This window comes from Podarcis erhardii, assembly GCF_964252035.2.
Source record: "Podarcis erhardii genome assembly, chromosome: 4".
Classification (NCBI taxonomy): Eukaryota; Metazoa; Chordata; class Lepidosauria; order Squamata; family Lacertidae; genus Podarcis; species Podarcis erhardii.
In genome coordinates, this window is record NC_138508.1 from 42,444,863 (window position 1) to 42,465,586 (window position 20,724).

Sequence of the window (20,724 nt, forward strand, 5' to 3'; positions counted from 1 at the left end):
ACTAACCTAGTTTGAAATAGACGCAATGAGTCAGGATTGGAAAGGCTGGGTGGGTGGATAGATTTTGGCATCTACCACAGAACTCTGTTCTCAACATACAGCTTGCTTTGCAATGCGTTCCCTGTAGTCCTTTACTATTCTTGCCCTTGCCTAAATACCTCAATTCTGCAAAAAGCTGCTATCTTTGTTATTCAAATAAGTTAGTAAATTTATGCTCTTTTTCCTAATTGCCAAATACAAATTAAGAGCAGACCTCACAATGGGGCACTGAAACATTAATTTCATTTCAACAAAGGATGCTTATGACCTGCAGGACTCGCTAAGAAAGATTACAAACTTTGTTGTCTGCTCCATTTTAGCTCCACTCTTTTCCAAGCGCTAGTTCAGAAAACAGACTTACAGAATCATACCAAGGGGGGGGGGATGCTGCCCTTATTAACTTTATAATCCTTTATATGACATGAGGCAGTAAACGGAATGAAAGCCTGGACAAAGGAAATCTGCCGAATCAACATTTAAAACATAAAAATGCCAATGCTTTATGTTCCTGAAGCAGTAACACGTGTGCAAGTGGGTCTTACTGAAAAGAGAATCTGATGACACAATCCTGTAGCATCAGATGGAGAGAAGGAAAGGCCTCTAAATTTCTGGCAATGAACTTCCCCTCCCGCCTTAAAGTCCTGCCCTTTATGAACTTGTCGTTTCTTTTAGGGTCACAATCTGGCTGGAGGTTTCCTTGTTGTACCCATTAGGAGAGGGACCTTTCCTCCACTGTGTATTTCAGACCTGACAAGTGACCATTCCTGATTATTTATTTAGGAGCTGCCACTACATGGGTTTGGAACTGGAATGCACCTTCACTTGTAACATTGAACCCTGGGACAGTTATGGTTTACAGTTCATCACATGACCATGGTCAATATCCCTACCCAGTATACAGTAATTTCCAGTGCTGCAGACATGCCAATGGAGAATTCAAGTTGGAAAGCTGCCAGACTTGCAGGATCCAAATTTAAGGCAGCTCTGTCATATATTTCATCACAATCACTTTTTTTTAAAATCAACACCTTCTGCCCCTTTTCATCATTGCATAGTGTTGGTATCTAGTACCTGCACACCCGCAAGTTCATGCACAACTTTAGCCAACAAAATCCAGGAAGCTTAGTCATTGTGGCAGTGTCCGATGAGATATGGGAGGTTAATTTTTACACTAAGGAAGCTCTCTCTAAACAGGACACACACACTTTCCTGCTTCTGGAGACCCTCCCAAGTTCTCAGAACAGAAGAGCAGAAGTGTTTCCTGTTAGGATATAAACTAAGCAAGAATTCTAAACAAATTAAACAAGAATCCAAACAATTATCTGCAGAATTTTTGAAGCACTCACCTCACAAATGGACAACCCCTAGATAAGATGTGTGTGTGTTTCTGGCCTGTAATAGGTTTCTATTGCAGCCCAAATACATTGCTTGTTTCATTTGAACTTTCTGGGGCAGACAACAACTTTGATGGTCATACAAATGCACACAAACAACAAACCAGGAGAATTGGTACTACATGCTGCTCCACTGAAAGGAGATCTGGAAGAAACTCACATCCTGGCTTCACCTGCTGTCCTGGGGGTGTGGAATTGCCTGAAAGTGGCAATTACAATAGCTTGCGAGGGTTTAAGTCAGAGCTTGGGAAAAGCGAGGGAACAGAGATAATACAAGGTTAAGTTAATAATAGCATTCTTTGTACTCCTTTAAAGAAGTTTATAAAGCGACTCTCATTAGCTGCTTGGGTATTATCAGGATATCAGGGCTTCATGGATATCGCAGACAATACCTTGCAGGCAGGCAGGCAAGCAAGCAATAGCCACTGAATCAAAAGTCTAAATGAGCACTTTCCAAAGTTTCCTCCTCAGATCTCCTCTCAATAAGTTTCCAGCTGTCATGCTGTACAGAAGACTCTTCCTTCAGATGACAAGCTAGTTATTTCTATGTTTGTCACACTCAGCTATCAGCTAGGAATAAAATTTCCTCGTTTGCAAAGATGCTGCCTGTAATTGCTTTCAGGTGCACATGGACCCAGCTTATTTATACATTTGGCTGCTGATAATTATGCAACGTAGACTAGTTCACAGCCCAGTTGAGTCGTTTTAGGCCTTAGGCCTTATGCCCAAGGACTTAATTTATGCCACAGCTCAATCCTGGAATGTATAAAAACAGATAAAGGACTCATTTACACATGGGGCATTAGGGACAGGTTACCAGACAAAGTTCCCTAAAAAGATACAAACTACAGCTCCATCAAGTTTTCATCCTGAAATCAATGAGTGTGCATTCATTCATTCATTCTGCACCTTTCCCCTAGAACTGGGACTCAAAGCAGGTCACAAAAAGTAAACCAAATACAGATATAAAATACACACAGCTTAACATTTAAAGTTTTGTTTTTTTAAAAAAAGTAATTAAGCTATATATGGAATTTTTTAAAATATAAAAAACCTATTACAGTGGTGCCTCGCAAGATGAAAAGAATCCGTTCCGCGATTCTCTTCGTCTAGCGGTTTTTTCGTCTTGCGAAGCAACCCTATTAGCGGCTTAGCGCTATTAGCAGCTTAGAAAAAGGGAGAAAAAAGCGAAAAAAATCGCAAGACTCACAAGATGTTTTCGTCTTGCGAAGCAAGCCCATAGGGAAATTCGTCTTGCGAAGTGCCTCGAAAAACGGAAAACCCTTTCGTCTAGCGGGTTTTTCGTCTTGCGAGGCATTCGTCTTGTGGGGCACCACTGTAAATTGCAGGTTACACTCCCCCCAGTACAGCACACTATCAAGACCACTTTAAAAACAGTCAATGCTCAAAGACCTCCTGGAATAAGAGTCTTTGCCTGGAGGGAGCCAGTCTAACTTCTCTAGGCAACAGCCACTGTGAAAACCCTCTCCCAGTTTCCTTTAGATAGCCTAGACCTATGCCATGCAGGGCTTTATAGGTCAAAATCAGTAACTTTGAATTGTGCCCCAAAACAGACTGGTAGCCAGTGCAGCTGTTGTAACAAAGGAGTAGTGTGATCAACACCCTGGCTGAAGCTCTTTGAGCCAGTTGAAGTTTCTGAGCACTTTTCAAAGGCAGCCCCATTTAGGGGACATTACTGTGATCTAAATGGGGTGTAACAAAGGCATGTGCCACTGTGGCCAGATCAGACACCTCCAAAAATGGGCACAGCTGGCACACTAAGCATTTTCCCCCCAAGCTCCTTATCAGATACAGTACTTGAGAAGATACCCAAACTCAGCACTTCATACAAGTTGTGATGGGGCTAAATATCGAGACTATACAGAGGCCTGCTTCATATATCACCCCCACCCACTACTGATACTAGAAAGTCACAAGAAAATAGTGGCAGCTAACTTTTCCTTCCTCCCAGCTAACCCAAGCCAGTTTCCAGGTAGTGGCAGCAGCAGCAGCACTGCTACAAGAAGTGTGGTAGGGGCTGCCATTTGGAGCAAAGAGCTGCTATATGCTTGAGGCATCTATACATGTAGAGTGTAAGCTCTTGTGTGGAACATCCCTTTGAGGTGAGGTGCCTCAGAGATTCATCTGACAATGATGCCTTCTGATCAAGAGATTGCTAGGGGAGTTTCTGATTATCTTCCTCGTTCCCTATTTACACAGCTGTGAGTGTAGGCCAACTAATGACAGAATGGAGGTGGCATGATACCTCGAGACCAGCTGAACCAGCCTTCGCCTGCTCCAAGCATATGCCCAACTGCGGCTGGGTCCCTTTACTTCCTACCAATGCTTCTGGTTTGACTCAACATATATAGTTTCCTATTCTCTTCTGTAAGAATTAGGAAGCTACAGCTGTCTACTATCTCTCTCATAGAAAAGGGCCTCAACAAACTTGTTCTTTGTATATCCCACTTTGTAGCAAAAGTACAAAGCAAGAATGGTGGCTGAAGGATAAACAGGGAAGAAACTGTACTGCAAATATATATCTGGTGACTAGATATCAATGAATAAATACGTGAGACTCTGTCTTCAAGTGCTGCAGAGATAAAAGTAGTAGAATATAAGGCCAATTTCTGTACCCATGAGTGCACTGCAGCACCCACTTTAGTCCAAAGCATTGGAAACCTCACTGCAGCAAGGAATGGAACGGATTGCAAGAACTTTGACCTTAAGAAGTTACAGAAGCAACTGCATCTGTTCGGACTTTGACAGTGAGAATGAAAGAATTTATAACAGGCAGTCCTCTAACTACAATATCCATGAGAAGTAGAAAAAGCCAGCAGCAGCTGAACAAGGCCAAATTAGTATCCAGCAATGGTTGTCTACAGAAAGGGTGGGGAAGGTTCGGCCCTTCAGCTGTTGTTGAACTACAAATCCCATCAGCCTCAGCAGGCATGACCAGGAGTTGTAGTTCAACAACTTATAGAAGGTCAAAGGCTCTCCATGCCTGGTCTACAGGACAGATGCAGAACAGAAAAGGGCAGACCACCGCTTCTTGTGGCTTGTAGTTCACAGCTGAAATCACTGAAATGTATCACCAATGATCTACATCTCACCCTCTCACTGGCCTTGGAAGCAGGCCTGTACTGGCTTACAGATGGCCCCCTAACCTAAAACTGCTCCTCATCTCCAGCAAAAAGCCAGAAAAGGTGCAAATCCAGAAACCTGACTCTGTGGCAGATCCAGATGTCAACTCTGCAACACGACTTAGTAATTTATTCTACAATTAACAGGGGATCATTCACCTGTGCATTTTCCAATGTGATTTTTATAGCAACAATGTCCTGCTGCCTTTTACATACAGCAGACTGGTTTCTATGCAAATGGAAGGGCACAAATCTGACATCAGAAATTGTAGTATCTGCAGTTGGGATGGGGGTCAGAGGGAGTGGATTTGATGTCCACTTCCACTGGACCAATAGCATATTCCTTTTCACAGCAAGGAAGCAAGGATGCATTTCATACATCTAATTTTTCCTAAGTTACTTTCACAGATCTATATTCTAGTTGCATGTTTCTTCAGTGCATGACTGTCCTTCAGACAACTCAATCTAAAATTTGTTTTCATCTCAGTTTAAATAACTTTAGCATTTGAGTTTTCCCTTTCTGCACTTGATAATACCATACTACATTTGGAACCACAAAATACAGACAGAACATGCCAAATCAAATTGGAAAGAAGTGTTTAATTAAACACACAAGCTGGTCTATCATGGTTAAGATTTAGAAGCTTTCTGTACTAAATGACTGAATGTATGTATAACACAAAAGAAAGGAAAAAGATGGTTTTAAAACAACTTTTAAAGTACATCATTGTAGTACCTTTATAGAACTTCATAGGTTTTTTTCTTTTGTGAGGGAGATATTACCTGATTACAAGTTTTACCAAAAAATGTATGTTGCTTCTATTGTTGGCTAATTTAGGGGCTTTATACCAAAACCTTGCCCCTCTGACAAAAACAATATATAATTAGTACCATACCAAATCCTAGAATAGCTTATTAAAAAAACATAATTGCAACTGGTTCCTTAGCAAAGGTTTACTTCAGTAAAGTACCAGTAGGTGTAAATAGGCTTTGCTCTAAAGAAAAGGCACAACAGAACTTAAAAATCCAGACATCATTTCCACAAAGTTGCCCTTCTGGTTTCATTATCTAATCTCTTATCCTACTGACTTCATTATTTCAAGTTTCTACTAAATATTCCTACATACAAAAATAATAATATTTCACAACTCACAATAACATTTGTTATTTTAAAAACTTAAATTTTACCCCTTGCAATGGGATTAGAATGGCTTTTTTCATTAAACAAAGATAATATTTAACACATGACAGACCAAGGAAATATAAAGTATTTATATTCCCAACAATGGTGGGAATCATTATATGCAGAGCTGTTCTGAATGGGAGGCACTGTACTGCAAATGTCTAACTGCTGGACTGCTTTGAGACGCTCTCCAGAAACCGGGCAATTCCTCTTCCACGCCTAGTAGTTGTTTCACCTGTTGTTTTCACTCCTGAAGGATGCTGACCTAAGCAAACAATGCATGTGTCAATATATAACACAGAAGCCATGATAATTAAATCTTAATTTACACTAAACACCAACAGCTAGATATTTTCTATCATAAATATCAAAAAATAAGCTCACAGGAGAGTCACAACAGTTTAAGTGGCTTCTATAAAACTAGGGACGCGGGTGGCGCTGTGGGTAAAACCTCAGCTCCTAGGACTTGCCGATCGCATGGTTGGCGGTTCGAATCCCCACGGCGGGGTGAGCTCCCGTTGTTCGGTCCCAGCTCCTGCCCACCTAGCAGTTCGAAAGCACCCTTAAGTGCAAGTAGATAAATAGGTACCGCTTTATAGCGGGAAGGTAAACGGCGTTTCCGTGTGCTGCTCTGGCTCGCCAGAGCAGCTTCGTCACACTGGCCACGTGACCCGGAAGTGTCTCTGGACAGCGCTGGCCCCCGGCCTCTTAAGCGAGATGGGCGCGCAACCCCAGAGTCGGACATGACTGGCCCATACGGGCAGGGGTACCTTTACCTTTATAAAACTGGTAAGGGAAGTGGAATCACAATATTTTGCTCTCCCTTCCGTGCAAAGCCTACAGTTTCTTGCTTTCAGTTGAGGCCTTTATAATCATGGAGAACTGATAAAATAGCAAGAGCTGCATTTTATTTTATCAAAATAGCCTTGGCACAGTGATCCACACCTAGTAATCTCCATCTTTGGTATTAAAGCCAAGATTGATACCAAGGCGGTTTAAGCCAAGGTGAGTGTTTTTCATGTGGCTAAAGGAGATTGCCATAGTACAAGCAACCACTTCTTGAAGCTGCAGCACCACAGAGAGATCTGTAACAGAAATGGGTGCCGATATTGAGTGCATCTGCTTAGGTGGCACTTGTGGACCTGTTTTGGAATGCTCATCTTGCAGGCCTCTGGCAATGGGAGCAGTTGTCTACTTTATGCTCCTTGCTTTAGGAAGAAAAGACAGCAGTTGTGACCACAGGATGACATGGTGGTTGGTCGTAATGGAGGAAGTTTGCTGCTGTCACAAGTTGAGCACTTAATGTACACTATGGCATTCAGCAAGTATTCAGATGGCACAGACTATAGAATTAAACAGGTAAAATGGGGGGGGGGGAGAAAATGAAGATGGAGGCAGAAAGAGCCTTGCTTCTCTACTGATGAGTTTGAAGGAAGAAAGTTTTGAAGTTGCAACTACTGTGGTGATCAACAAGGTCTCGGGACCATGTAACACTAGTCTTTAAGCATTGGCATTAGCTACTGAGTCAAATTCAAGGTCTTAGTCTCCACAGACTAAGCATTTTAAGGCCTAGGACCAAGTTACCTGAAAGACTATATTCCTCCTCAAGTCTGTAACTTGAGATCTCCTAGTATCTTGAAAGCAAGACTTCTCAGTTTTAACACCCCCGTTTTGAAATTCACTTCCCTTGGAAATTCATTTGGTGCCAAACCTACAGTTTTAGATGCCAACTTTTGTCAGGCCCTTTATGCATAATATGCTTGTTATCAAGGAAGGTAAATAACTTGATGGTTTAACTGATTTTAATATTCAACTAAATAAAATCAATGCAGAACCTGCCATGAAGTCTACAAATGACAGTATATAAATGATAAAATTAAGTTATAACATGAGTGGAGGAGCAACTCACTCAAGGAGAATTCCTTCTTAAAATTTTAGCCAGTATCACTGCAGAGAAATTCTGTGACTGTTTAAACATACAAGCTTCATTACATTTGCTTTATGCAGATATTTTAATGGTAGACTACAGTGAGCAGGAACACTCGAAACTCCAGAAAAGAATCAGGAAAGAATGTGTTGGACTTATCAGTATACAGGCACATTTTCTTTGACAGAAATGCAGGTGTGAAACACTAGTAACGATTCTAACAGCAACTCGTTTTCATTACGTTTAATTTTCCAACATAGATAATCACTCACCAGTACAAGAGGCAGCACCTAGTTCCTCATTAAGAGATTGGAAGTACCTTTCATTTCCAGTGCGCTCAGCAGCCCTCATTTTCTGTAATGCAAAAAGACAAGAGCACCCACACATTCAGAGATATTCTTTCACTGACTCGTTCACCAGGTTTTCAGGACATCCTTGTATACAAAGAAAAGATGGATATAGTGAATAAGGAATATCTGCCTAATGTGCCTATTGATGGATGTATTAATATTCTGCACATAATTAGACATATTGGTCAAATAAAAGTGTTTGTAAAATATAATTATATCATTATTTTTGAGCATATATCATGATTACATCCTACATTTCCAAGTACACTCCAGAAATGTTACCGATAAGATATAGAAGAACAAATCTGTTAAATGAACAAGGCTGACCTGGAAACGTCCAGCATCCAGAACCACCATTTTAGGATTTGCTGTGCTTTGGGAGTCCTTCTCACTCAAGGGTAAGTGAGATGCAGTCAGCTGGACACAATACATATTGGCTAAGGAATTGCTGATACAATATCTATATTGGACAGGAAAACACCAACATGAAGATGTGTTATCATTTCCACAAGCTGAACAGAAATTTAAAAACTACATACTACTGACAATATACTGCACCAAGACCATGGATACAGGAACATAATTTGTGATAGGAGGCAGTGGTTGAACTGCGGGGGCGCAACCAACTTGGGTGAGCTAAAGAAGGAAAATCAGCCAGGAGGCAATAAAAAGTCGTTCCTTTTAGCAACTTCTTCTAATAGAATAGCAGCAGGAGCCTACAGAAACTGGGACCTGAAGAACCCCTCTGCCATGAGCAGAGACTATAACCTCCCAAAGAACTACTTGCAAGTGAGGCCCAGGTTATTAAACTGCAGGTGTCAGCCTATCAGAGACAGCAGAAAGGGGAAGATCTTTTGAGTTGTCTGAGAGACAAGTTGCTGCTTGTCAAGCCCCTTCTAGTTAAGGCCTTGGACAACCAGTTTGGATGAATCAGGTGTGTGTGTGTTTGTGTGTGTGTTAAAACTGGTCTCTGCATATATGTGGCACATCCTCCTCCAAAATAATTAAACCACAACAAAATTTGCAAATGCAAGGTAAAAAAATTCTTCCTCATGAAATATACTCAAAATTCAAAGACCTTTTTGGTGACAATGCAAAACTGAAGGTTTTCCCAACTGACCTGTCTAGTAAGTGACACTTGGAAAACTTAATAATAAAGAAATAATTTTATTTTATTTGGATCTTTAAAATTCCTTTCTTCTTATAATAGCTGAAGTGCCACAAAATCACATCAGTTGCTCCTTCATTCAAATGCAGCCGACAAAATGCCTACTAAAGAATATCCAAAAGAACCAACAGGTTCTACTTGAAAAAGAGACAAGATGACCCCAGACATTGTATATGAAACTAATGTCCTAAATAGTTTTAAGATGCAAAAACATTCTAACATATTCACTGTATTTTCATACTCACGCAATTTTCTTGCAAGTAGCAAGAGCACAGAACACTACATCGTTTTCTTCATGCCACTTGCACCTAAGTAGAAATAATACTTTCATCATGAATGTTGAGTTTCAAATACAGTGATACCTCGGGTTAAGTACTTAATTCATTCCGGAGGTCCGTACTTAACCTGAAACTGTTCTTAACCTGAAGCACCACTTTAGCTAATGGGGCCTGCCACTGCGCCGCCGGAACACGGTTTCTGTTCTCATCCTGAAGCAAAGTTCTTAACCCGAGGTACTATTTCTGGGTTAGCGGAGTCTGTAACCTGAAGCGTATGTAACCCGAGGTACCACTGTATATGCTTCAACAGTAAGACATTTTCAAGTTCTAGACAAACAACTTACCTTTTTTTTTTATCTACTCCACTGTTTGGCATTAGAAACTTCTTCAAGACAGAAACATTAATTTTCCCAACCCACTATCACAAGATAAAGTGCTTTAAGAGGACAATCCAGGGGGTTTGTGGAAGAGAGTAGTGAAGAATGTTCAATAGCTTTTTCTTATATAGCGAGAGAGAATAAAAATAGGCAAAGTGAAACATTTGGTAGAACTCTGAGGCTGGCTGCTCAAAGCTAAGGCAGGACTAGAACATGTAGAGGCACTATTCCACACAGGGTGCCAGTTAAAACTTGCATAATCCTGCTTGGCCTATAGAAGCAAATGGGAGGAATAACTCATTCAATGATACCCACCTTCATTGTAGAAAAATCTGGCTGTTTAGACTTCAAAATCTACTAAATACTTCAAAATAGCTCTATGGGTGGTTTCCAACCAAATTTTACCCAAGAGCAGACCTATTGAAATTAATGAACTAAACACAAGCATGTTCATCAATTTCAATGAGTCTAAACCTTAGTTTAATGTCTCAAACTCTTTTCTGAAATGAGTGCAAGGCTTTAGATTAGCATTCAACATGCACGCTTATAGCACCATAATTTATTTGTACCCCACCCATCTGACTGGGTTGCCCCAGACACTAAGCCATAGTTTTGTGTAATGTACAACTATGGAGAATCTGTCAATCACATTTTTTCCTGGTCATAACAGACTCTCATCTCATAGTAGTCAAGTCACTGTGGTTCAGGTAGGTACAGCAGTTATTATGATTTTTAGAGCTATATATTATACCTAGTATTGCTGGAGTAATCCCACATGGAGGCATCCAGGGAGTTACACACCCATGCCTTAGAAGGCTCCTTTTGAAGCTTCTGATAATACAGCTCCACAACAAGGTCTTCCACACAGAGACTCTCCAGATTATTAACTGTGCCTATTATAAAAAAGTAAGTTTTAGGAGGAGCCGAGACTGTATCTAAATATTAACTTATTTCCTGTTGTAAAGGAAAATTTTCTTACCCACTTCTCTAGCCATATGCTGCAGGCACCAGTTGACCCTAAACTGGTCAGAAGACTGCAAAAGAAGTTTTAAGTATACATTATACAATCAAATAAACAGAATTAATAAACCTATACTATATATTCTTATTATAAGACCTCTATGGCTAAGGTTTCCTGATATGCGAGAAAACTGTTATTCTTGATCAGGGTATCTGCTCCAACACCGTAACAGGAAGTTTTCCTGTCTACAGCTGTTTGATACATAATCTGACCAAAGCCAAAAGAACTGTCCATAGGTATTTGGTCTGCCTTGGAGAAGCAACAATTCAGGAATACAACTATAAGCTCTTTATGTTGAATGTAGACACCACTTTGTACCAATGAAATATCCTTAAGGAAAGGCGACAAAACTGGAAATCTTTATGTGAAGCCCTTATGCTATAGAGATTGTCAATGGACAGCTTAAAAGTTAAAACATCTGTGTACTCCAACCTTACTTGAGGTGAGGTCACCTATATTTTTACACACACACACACACACACACACACACACACACACACACACACACCACAGCTAACCAGGGAAAAGGCTAACTGAAGCATGTGGGTAGAGATATTTGATCTGACTTCTTCTGAAAAGCAGAGAGCCATTAAAGTCTAAAAATGTTACATTATACCTTACAATACACAGGTGGCCAGGCGCCCCACCGTGGCTGAATAAATGAGTATAGCTCACGTAACACAACGGAATGATTTGCAGTTACAAGCTCAAAGCCAGATAGGGGAATCCTATGTGTAGCATCACCTAAGAGAAAATCAAAGTGCCTTATCAGGGCTTTTCAGAAGAAACACCTCATTTCACACGCATTTGTACTTTTAACTTTAGTTACAGTTCGCAGGATTTAATATATCAGTTTCACTAAAAACACTTAAATATATCATTCAAGAACTTGTCTGTGTTTTATTCAAGTATTTTATCATTGCAACAACCCTGTGAGATAGGGTTTATCACCAATGTAAAGGAAGATTGTTAGACCCAAGATGTCTAGTTGAACCAAGTGCAGGTCAGTCAAGGCCTGTCAATGGTTGAACTTCACTAGCTGTCTAGAAAGGTAAATGATTACCCAAGGATCCTATTTATTTACATGCGTTTATAGCCTGCCATTCACCAGCAGTCCCAAGGCAGGTAATATACTGCCTAATATTCAAGAATTGAACTACTCTGTGTAAAATACCACTGAACCAGAGAATAGGGCAAACCAGACAGCAAACACCACTAACACTGCAGTCCAGATACTTTAATTTCATCTTCCTTCCCCAAAGATTTGGGCAAGGTGGTGTATGCAATGTCTAACCATTATTATCTGGAAACACAAGTGAATGACTGAAACCTAAATGAATGCATGAGTATGAGTCTGGTTAAGAGCATAACTTCAACATGTTACCTGGGAAGACATACTAAGCTTTGTTACGGAAACAGGCCCATACAGTTGTTTAAAACTGTTCTTTAATTTTTTTATTGAGTAGCCAGTCCTTTTAAAGATTGCTTTGTCCTTCTGTTAATAGTTTGTGCTTTTATACTGTTTATATTGCTCTGATATTTTATGAGGGTGATATAAAAATATTTTGTATAAATAATAATAAACAAGATACAAATAAAATGCCATAGGATATCTGGCATAAGAACTGTTCTTTAAACGAATTAAAAAATAATTGGAAGACTATATGTGGGTCATAAAAAAATGCTGCCAATCCATAGGTTCCACATCTCTTGCCCAATACCTACTTGCTGTCTGGCAATGAAAGCGAAATCCCCTTGGCACCTCTCCTGCAAAAGACCAAAAAGAACTCAGGCTTTACTATGCAATACCAAGCTGTCTGTAGGATTTCATGGTTATAATACACCATTTTCTGCTTTCCTACAGAATAGTAAATCAGTATCCAAATACTCATCTAGAAGTACAATTTTATTTCTTTATAATGTATCTTTCGTAACACAGAGATTAAAAATGCAGAACATACAAACAAATTGATTTGAGCAGTTCATGTATTCTGCTGACACAAGGAATGTTTCCAGTTAAGTTTCATTTCTTCATTAAGTAATGCTGTCAATGTGGTTTTTGTCCACTATATGAAGCCATTTTTATTTTTTCATAGTGCAAGAATGTATACAAATAAACTGTCCTGGACAAACAGAATTCTGCATTTCTTCTCCCTCCCCCCACCCCCCGCACAGATGAAAGACAAATTTCATCTCTTCTGATTCCAAAAGCTCACCAGGATCTAAAAAATGATGAAACTCTGCAATTATGCCGTCTTTTAGTGAATACTTCACACATCCAATTTCACAAGGAAGGAAACGTTGTTTGCAATGAGAGGGTAGAATTCCATGGCTGAAGATATTCAGGTAGAAGAATGTGGTTTCAAGTACAACTGAAACAAAATTTTGTATTAAGAATATTAGTGGAGAGTATTTGTTTATTATTATTACTATAACAAAAAAGTAAAATACTTGGAGTAAAATGTACACCTATAGCACTGAAAAAAAATCATGAAACTAAGTCACTTACCTGCAACTCCAATTTCCAGGCAGCCCTCAACCGAACTAGGACTGCATGCACATTATAACTTTGAAGCACATTTCCCCTCTCAAAGAATTCTGGGCACTGTAGTTTCTCTCTCACAGAGTTATAATTCCCAGCAACTTGTAGCAAACTAGTGTCCTTGAGAGGGGAAACGGGATTTAAAGCGGTAATGTAGCCAAGTTTTGAATTGTCATGTGGTGTTCCACCCCCAACCTGCTACAGGCACAACAGTCTGCTTATAACGATGCAGCAATCTTAGATCATAAAACCAAGGCTAATATTCTTTATAATACAAAAGTGGTTAAGAAACCTCAGATGAGACAGTGTCTACATTGAAAAAGTGGTCAACAGTGGTCCGCTCCCCACAATGTAGTAGACATTATCTATTTAATTACGTATGTTTTTTGGCAGTTGAGTAACAATGGAGGCCATCTCAAAAGATAGTTTTCTGGCAGACCAGAGACAACATTTCCCCCCAAGCTGAGCCTAAAAACACCCCAGAAACTTGTCTGGGATGTTGAGATGCAACCTCAGAACTCACAAAGCCACTGCTGACACCAAGAGAATTGGAAAGTGTCGTCTTGGATCTAATGCTTTAAATGTATCAGTGAATCCTATGTAATACTAGAAAGCTCATTCTACAGTGGTGCCCCGCAAGACGAACGCCTCGCAAGATGGAAAACCCGCTAGACGAAAGGGTTTTCCGTTTTGGAGGTGCTTCGCAAAACGAATTCCCTATGGGCTTGCTTCGCAAGACGAAAATGTCTTGCGAGTTCCTGCGGTTTTTTTCCCTCCCCCCTTTTTCTAAGCCACTAAGCTGCTTATCAGCTGATCCGCTAAGCCGCTAATAGCGCTAATCCGCTAAGCCGTCAATGGGCTTGCTTCGCAGGATGAAAAAACCGCTAGACGAAGAGACTCGCGGAATGGATTAATTTCGTCTTGCGAGGCACCACTGTATTAAATTTATTCTGTATGGATCCCTACGCATCCCACATTACACCACCCATGCACTAGGGGAAGTATCACAGGCTTGAAGAAAGCCTGAGTTTGCAAACGTACAAAAAACCAAAATCACACCATCTTTACATATCAGCTGGTGGCTAGTCACGGGCAGTGAATCCTTCTAAACCTGCTTAGCAAACTTTCAGCTACTCCCTTAGTTACTGAATGACGTTTTATCCTGCTCTGCAGTCAAAGAAAACCTCCAAAGTGGCTTACAAATCACTACCAAAAAAAGTGCCTTGCAGACAGCCATGCAGGCATAACCAGAGAAGCCACCAGGAGATTTTGGATGTTTTATACATTTGGAGAGGGAAGAACGGATGATTTAAAAGTAGTGCCATGTGCCAGTAACTGCAACATTGCTTGTAAAATGATGAGTCATTGTCACAAATATGCTGCAGTTGAGTGTCACTCAAAAAAAAATGCACAAGCAGTTGGAATATCTGGGAGAATATCTGCCCATGTTAAGAGCTCCACTAGATACTTCATGGGTCACCATAACCATCAGACCAAAGCAAGTTGCTTGTACCATAAGCATCAGAAGGACCAAAATGTCATGGACACAAAATGCTGCTCCTGAATGTTCCAATGAACTTTTTGATCAAGGCATGTAGACAACAACTCTTAAGAATTACATTGGGCTTCAATAACTTCTTGTTTCAACATCAAATCCTGTAGCAGCTTTAGTTTCTTATTTGGAGTCCCCACTCCCAATGCTTTATCACCCACTGCCTCTATTCCACCAGGTTCAGTACTTTCACCTCCTCCTTATTTGAACTCTGTCCTGCTCTCAGGCTTTGGTCCTGTATACCTGAAGGTATGTTTCCACCCCCATCGTTCAGCGCTGAGGACCTTCTGGCGGTTCCCTCACTGCGAGAAGTGAGGTTACAGGGAACCAGGCAGAGGGCCTTCTCAGTAGTGGCACCTGCCCTATGGAACACCCTCCCATCAGATGTCAAGGAAATAAACAACTACCTGACTTTTAGAAGACATCTGAAGGCGGCCCTGTATAGGGAAGTTTTTAATGTATGTTTTACTGTGGTTTTATAATTTGTTGGAAGACACCCAGAATGGCTGGGGTAACCACAATTACCACTCAATTTCCTGGAAGCAACAAAAAGCAGACCTGCTAGCACAGTCTCCAGTCACAATGAACACATTGAAGGTTGGGCAGATCAGGTGAACTAATATAACTATCATTTACCTTTATCACTCTTCCCAGGTGGACCAATGAGGTTTGGAGCAGAAACTCTCTTCTCAGTTTGTGTGGAAGGAAATGTGGGAAGAGGCGGTGGGACTTGGCTGGGTGGCTATGAAAAGTGTAGACAATCCATCAGTTAATCATATATGAATGAAGGGAAAGCAACTACAGTAGTATCCAATTAAAACTGCTAAGACTAATCTTTCCCTCTCCTGGCCCTGTAGAACCTGCAAACTATGAGCCAATCACATAACATACACCCCCTGCCATGAAGTCACCTCATTACAGTGGTACCTCGGGTTACATACGCTTCAGGTTACACACTCCGCTAACCCAGAAAAAGTGCTTCAGGTTAAGAACAGAAATCGGGCTCCGGTGGCGCAGCAGCAGCAGGAGGCCCCATTAGCTAAAGTGGTTCTTCAGGTTAAGAACAGTTTCAGGTTAAGAACGGACCTCCAGAACGAATTAAGTACTTAACCTGAGGTACCACTGTACTCGGCTTACACTAAGGTGACATCTGTATGAACTCCCACTTTCACATAGGTGATGTGCAGCCACACCAACGGCAGGGGTCCAAATTACCACAATGGTATGATGGAATGGATGGATGGAATGGAAACCTCACCCAGTACTTTTTTTCTGGGGGGACGCAGACCTCTAAATATTCTGTGAATCTCTGTACTTCTGTCCATTTACTGTACAGTGGTACCTCTGGATGCGAACGAACGGGATCCGTTCTGGAGCCCTGTTCGCATCATGAGCAGAACACAACCTGCGTCTGTGCGTGCTGCAATTGCGTGTGATGTCATTCTGAGCGTCTGCGCATGCGGTGAAACCCGGAAGTAACCCGTTCCGTTACTTCCAGGTCGCCACAGGACGCAACCTGAAAAGATTTAACTGGAAGCGTCTTTAACCCGAGGTATGACTGTATTTATTTTCCTCAATTTGAACTATAAAATGGTCATTTTCTTGAGTCAAAATGAGAGTACCCCTAAACATTTTTTTTTAGAAAAAAAAAGAACTGACCTCACCTATAGACCTTCCATTGTAACCTATGGGTGGGAGTTAGTGTAGTGCAAATCTGCTCTGGATTTTGGACCTTTCCAGAGCAGGTTTTGTGGGGACTGGGAAGAACAAGGGGAAGTCCAATTTCACAAGCATATTTCAGTTGTGCAAACAAATAGGCATCACTGGATGCCATCACATGCTAAAAACAATCTTCTTGTGGATTATCTATAGTTGAAACTCAGTTACACTGTGATATATCTAATTTAAATATTAACTCACAATTTTCAAGACTAGAAAGCTTACAATTCAGACTTCCCATCTATTTTTACAAGAAAAAGTAACATACAACACAATCACCAGTTTTAAGGCTCACATTTTTAAATTATAAACGTTGATCCCTGCATTCTATTGTTACGTTTGCTTATTAGGTCACATCCACACCACACATTTATTTCCACCGAAGAATCCTGGGAACTGTACTTTACTCCTCAGAGCTACAATTTTCAGGATTCCTTGGTGGAACTCATGTGTCTCAAATGTATAGTGTGGATGTGAACTTTGTCAAAGGATTCAATCCTCCTATTTCAGGAACAGCTGCAACATAAAAACCTAGCTGGCTTGTTTGGAAGGGCTCATTATAATCACAACTATACAACACCTGTGACTGACCAGCTCACTCAGAACCTTCTTTCAAACACATCAAAGTTACTTTTCTTTTGTTCCCACGGACTATAAATAATGGGATTTTCTTCCAATTTATACTATAATTATATCATTACTAACTTGCCTCTGAAAATATAAAACTGATTTTCCCTATTCCATATTCATTCATTCACCTCTTTTGTTGCTACTTCCGATTTCTTAGCTTTCCGTTGACGAGCCATTTCTGCATACTTTTCTTTTTGCTCCTCAGTCAGCATCTTGAAGTAAAACCAGTATAATATAAGGGCTTGCCATTATTTCTCTACCATAATTAAAGCAATTTCCCCCATCACTACAACACCAAGATACTGAACACGATGCAGTCAGTTAAGGCTTTTAAGCCTCAGTAATTCCACTGGGAAAGTTAAGAACAATCTTAACACTCATAGAAGTCAGCCTAACGTTAAAAAGTGATTAACTTTGGGTGGATTGTGCTCAGCAACTTTCCCGCCACTAAGAACTTTGCAAGCTTGTCTAGAGGAAAGCCCTAGCCTACAGAATTCAATGTGGTTCACTCACCAGTAAATGAGTGGTATCCGATATTAGCCATACTCAAAGCAGACTTGGACAACAGTTAAGAAATGTCAATCCATCGATTCCAAACGGTCTAATCTGAGTACAACTTAGTTGGATATATCCCAGGGTGCTTGTAGCATAACCTGAAGCAAGACTGTTGTACCTAAAGGGTGTAAACCCTGTTCACATACCAAGAATTCAAAGCCACAGTTAAGTAACTCAACTTTTAAAGGAGGATTTGGGAAGTCTGCAACCTGTATATCTGCAACCTGCAGTCTGTATATTTATATGCACTCACTTTAGTCATCTTTCTAGTTTCTCCAATCTTTCACCTTTTGGATTATTGCGAATAGCATGGCATGACTACTTTTTCAAACCTTGGCAGATGCCGCTTTGTGCATATGACTGGCAGTGGGGGAAAAACCCATTCGGGGAATGCACCTTACAAGAGTCCACCATTTCTTTACAGACTTTTTTTTTTAAAAAAAAAGGAGGGCTGAAACCAAACCTAAGTGGTAGGGTAGCCAGTCACTCCCCATCCCTACAATAGCAGTTACTAAAGTCCGCACCAAACTTTTTTTTTTTTTTAAAGTTGCTCATTCTAAGCCACCGTGAGTCTTTGATAGGAAAAGTGAGGTAAAAAGGGTCTAATTAATGAAAATGTTGACCTCACTTTTCTTTTTAAAGTATTTTACAGCATTCATTCTTCAGCTGGGGTGTATATGGGGGGGGGGGTTAAATTCCCCAAACAGCTTATACGTAACCACTATCGACAACTTGTCCCCCTCCCTCTTTGAGAATCAAAAACAGGTTATCCAACTCCATGGAGGGTCTAACGTGGCTCCCCGCGCCGACCAAGTAGGGCGAGAGAGAGGAGGCCCGCCCCGCTCACCGCCCAGTCGTCGGAACAGAACGGGATGGCATCCCGCACGCCCGTGACGGCCAGGCCCCGCCGCTTCAGCTCCGGCAGCTTCTCCAGCACGAAGAAATAATAAGCGTTGCGCGCGCCTTTGCGGTTAGGCATCGCGCTCGGGGTAAACGGCCGAAGCAGAGAGGAGCAGCACGTCCGCCTCCTTCCCCTTCTCCCCTCTTATAAAGGAGAGGCCGAACGCCGCGCCGCCCTTTGGGCCCCGCCGCACTGACGACGGAGCCTCCACGTGCGCGCGGCTGGCGGCGAGGGAAAGCCGGGATTCGCTGAGGGGAATGAGAATGATTAAAAAAATAAAAAATTAAAGTGACCCGAAGTAGAGCCAAGCGCATTCTTCTTTTTTCACGTCTTTGATATTAATTCGCATGGAAGTTGCAGAGTGTTTTCATGGGGCTGTGGGGTGAAATGCTTTTCTAATAAGCAAGTCTTGATGTGAGGCCTACACCCACCACGGTGTCTCGGAGCTTGTTTGCTCCTCAAAGTTTCGCCTCTTGTGAATTTCTGCAAGCCAGTCATGGAATTCTTCAAGTTCACCTTCTTGGCTTGCTAAGTTTGACCTGGCACGCCCTGCTATATATTTATCTTGATCGAAACATATTATGAAACTGGCAAATGGTGGGGGGGGGGGGAGGTCAAATGAAAAGTAAGAATACACCCCCATCCAAATAAAGATTAAACGTACAAAAAAAAAGAGAGAGGTATGCTTTTGGGCTGATGCATTCACAGTCCCTGTAATGAATTATTGGTATTGGAGGGTAACCTCCCACCCTTTCTTATTTCAAAGTCATCTTGGCTCATTGGGTTTGAACCTGCAAACTATATTTCAAGATCGCAACCCTGTTTTGTGAGAGGGCTCCTTGTACTTTTAACTGGGCAAGCTTTTCCTATCAGTTCATCTCTATGCTGTTAGATTGTGGTTCAAGAACATTTAGATACCAGAATGGGAGTTTAGTCCTTTGCCCCCATGCAAATAATGTTTATTGCCCCTCTCCTGAAGCTGCAATCAGCCATAGTGTGGGGAAGATTTTCCTATTCTGTGGCTAATAGCTTCAGGGAGGGAATATTTGAATCCCTGATCCAAACTGGGGATCCCATGGCTACTCTTTAAGAAAGAAAAAGCTGTCAGGATTGCCAATGGAGCTTCAATGTTATCTTTTGTTTGAACCACACTTCAACAGTAACAGAAACTCCAACTTCAGTATATTCAGTTTGGTTTTAATTGGGACTCCAGATATTCACTTAGTAAACCGCAGACAGGGAAAAAATATAGTGTAGTATTACCTGGGTCTACTGCTGTGCATTGGTCATTTTGTTGTTTTGGCTCTGCACATAAATGCTCCAGACTTTTGAAATTCAGGATTGTTTGGCCCCATTAGTTACACTCGTCCCCTCCGTTCTTTAGGGGGGTGTGTGTGTGTGTGTGTGTGTGTGTGTGTGTGTGTGTATCTGTATCTATATCTCTCTATATATCTGAAAGTAACCTTTCATGTCTCTGGTGAGGAGGAAGTCTAGTCAATGCAAATTTATGCAGCAATGCATCTGTTAGTCTGACTCTTTCTTGTTTTTATTTTTATCTGTAACCCAGTACCCACACAGTACAGATGGGCTTTGCATAGTGAACACCGTAGTCAGAATTTCCAGCAGTTTTTTATGGTGAATGTTAACAAGTTGGGCTCATGCTGTACCAATGCTGCAGAATCTCTTGTTGCGCATTAGCATTGCTAGTTGCCTCAGCGCATCAGAAAAGTGCAAGCTGAAGCCATAATTGTTAGGTGCAATGTAATGGCATCATACAAAGCTGTTATGTAGAACAAAGTACAACAGAGGCAAGACCGGGTATGAGTCACTTACTAAGGATATTTTTGGCCATCATGCAAAACCTATGCTAGGTATGTTACAGATGAGTTTTCTTAATTCCTCATCATTTGCCAATGTAATTGCCATACATAGTGCCTCCAATGCA

General features: G+C 41.1%; 1 protein-coding gene across 2 annotated transcripts; it reads right to left on the reverse strand.

Annotated features, from left to right (window-relative positions):
* Nucleotides 1-5,156: 5,156 nt before the first annotated feature.
* On the reverse strand, nt 5,157-18,998 carry MAEL (maelstrom spermatogenic transposon silencer). Of its 2 annotated transcripts, none has more exons than XM_081858514.1 (12): nt 18,726-18,998; nt 17,452-17,535; nt 15,611-15,716; nt 13,097-13,252; nt 12,606-12,647; nt 11,497-11,624; nt 10,839-10,893; nt 10,611-10,752; nt 9,450-9,512; nt 8,364-8,496; nt 7,959-8,040; nt 5,157-6,024 (listed from the first exon to the last, which is right to left on the reverse strand). In XM_081858514.1, exons 1-12 carry the CDS (start codon nt 18,855-18,857, stop codon nt 5,921-5,923), a joined length of 1,227 nt encoding a protein of 408 aa, XP_081714640.1. In that variant the 5' UTR covers nt 18,858-18,998; the 3' UTR covers nt 5,157-5,920. The 2 variants fall into 2 exon arrangements, with proteins under 2 accessions (XP_081714640.1, XP_081714641.1); XM_081858515.1 differs by having other exon boundaries at nt 18,671-18,727.
* Nucleotides 18,999-20,724: the final 1,726 nt, after the last annotated feature.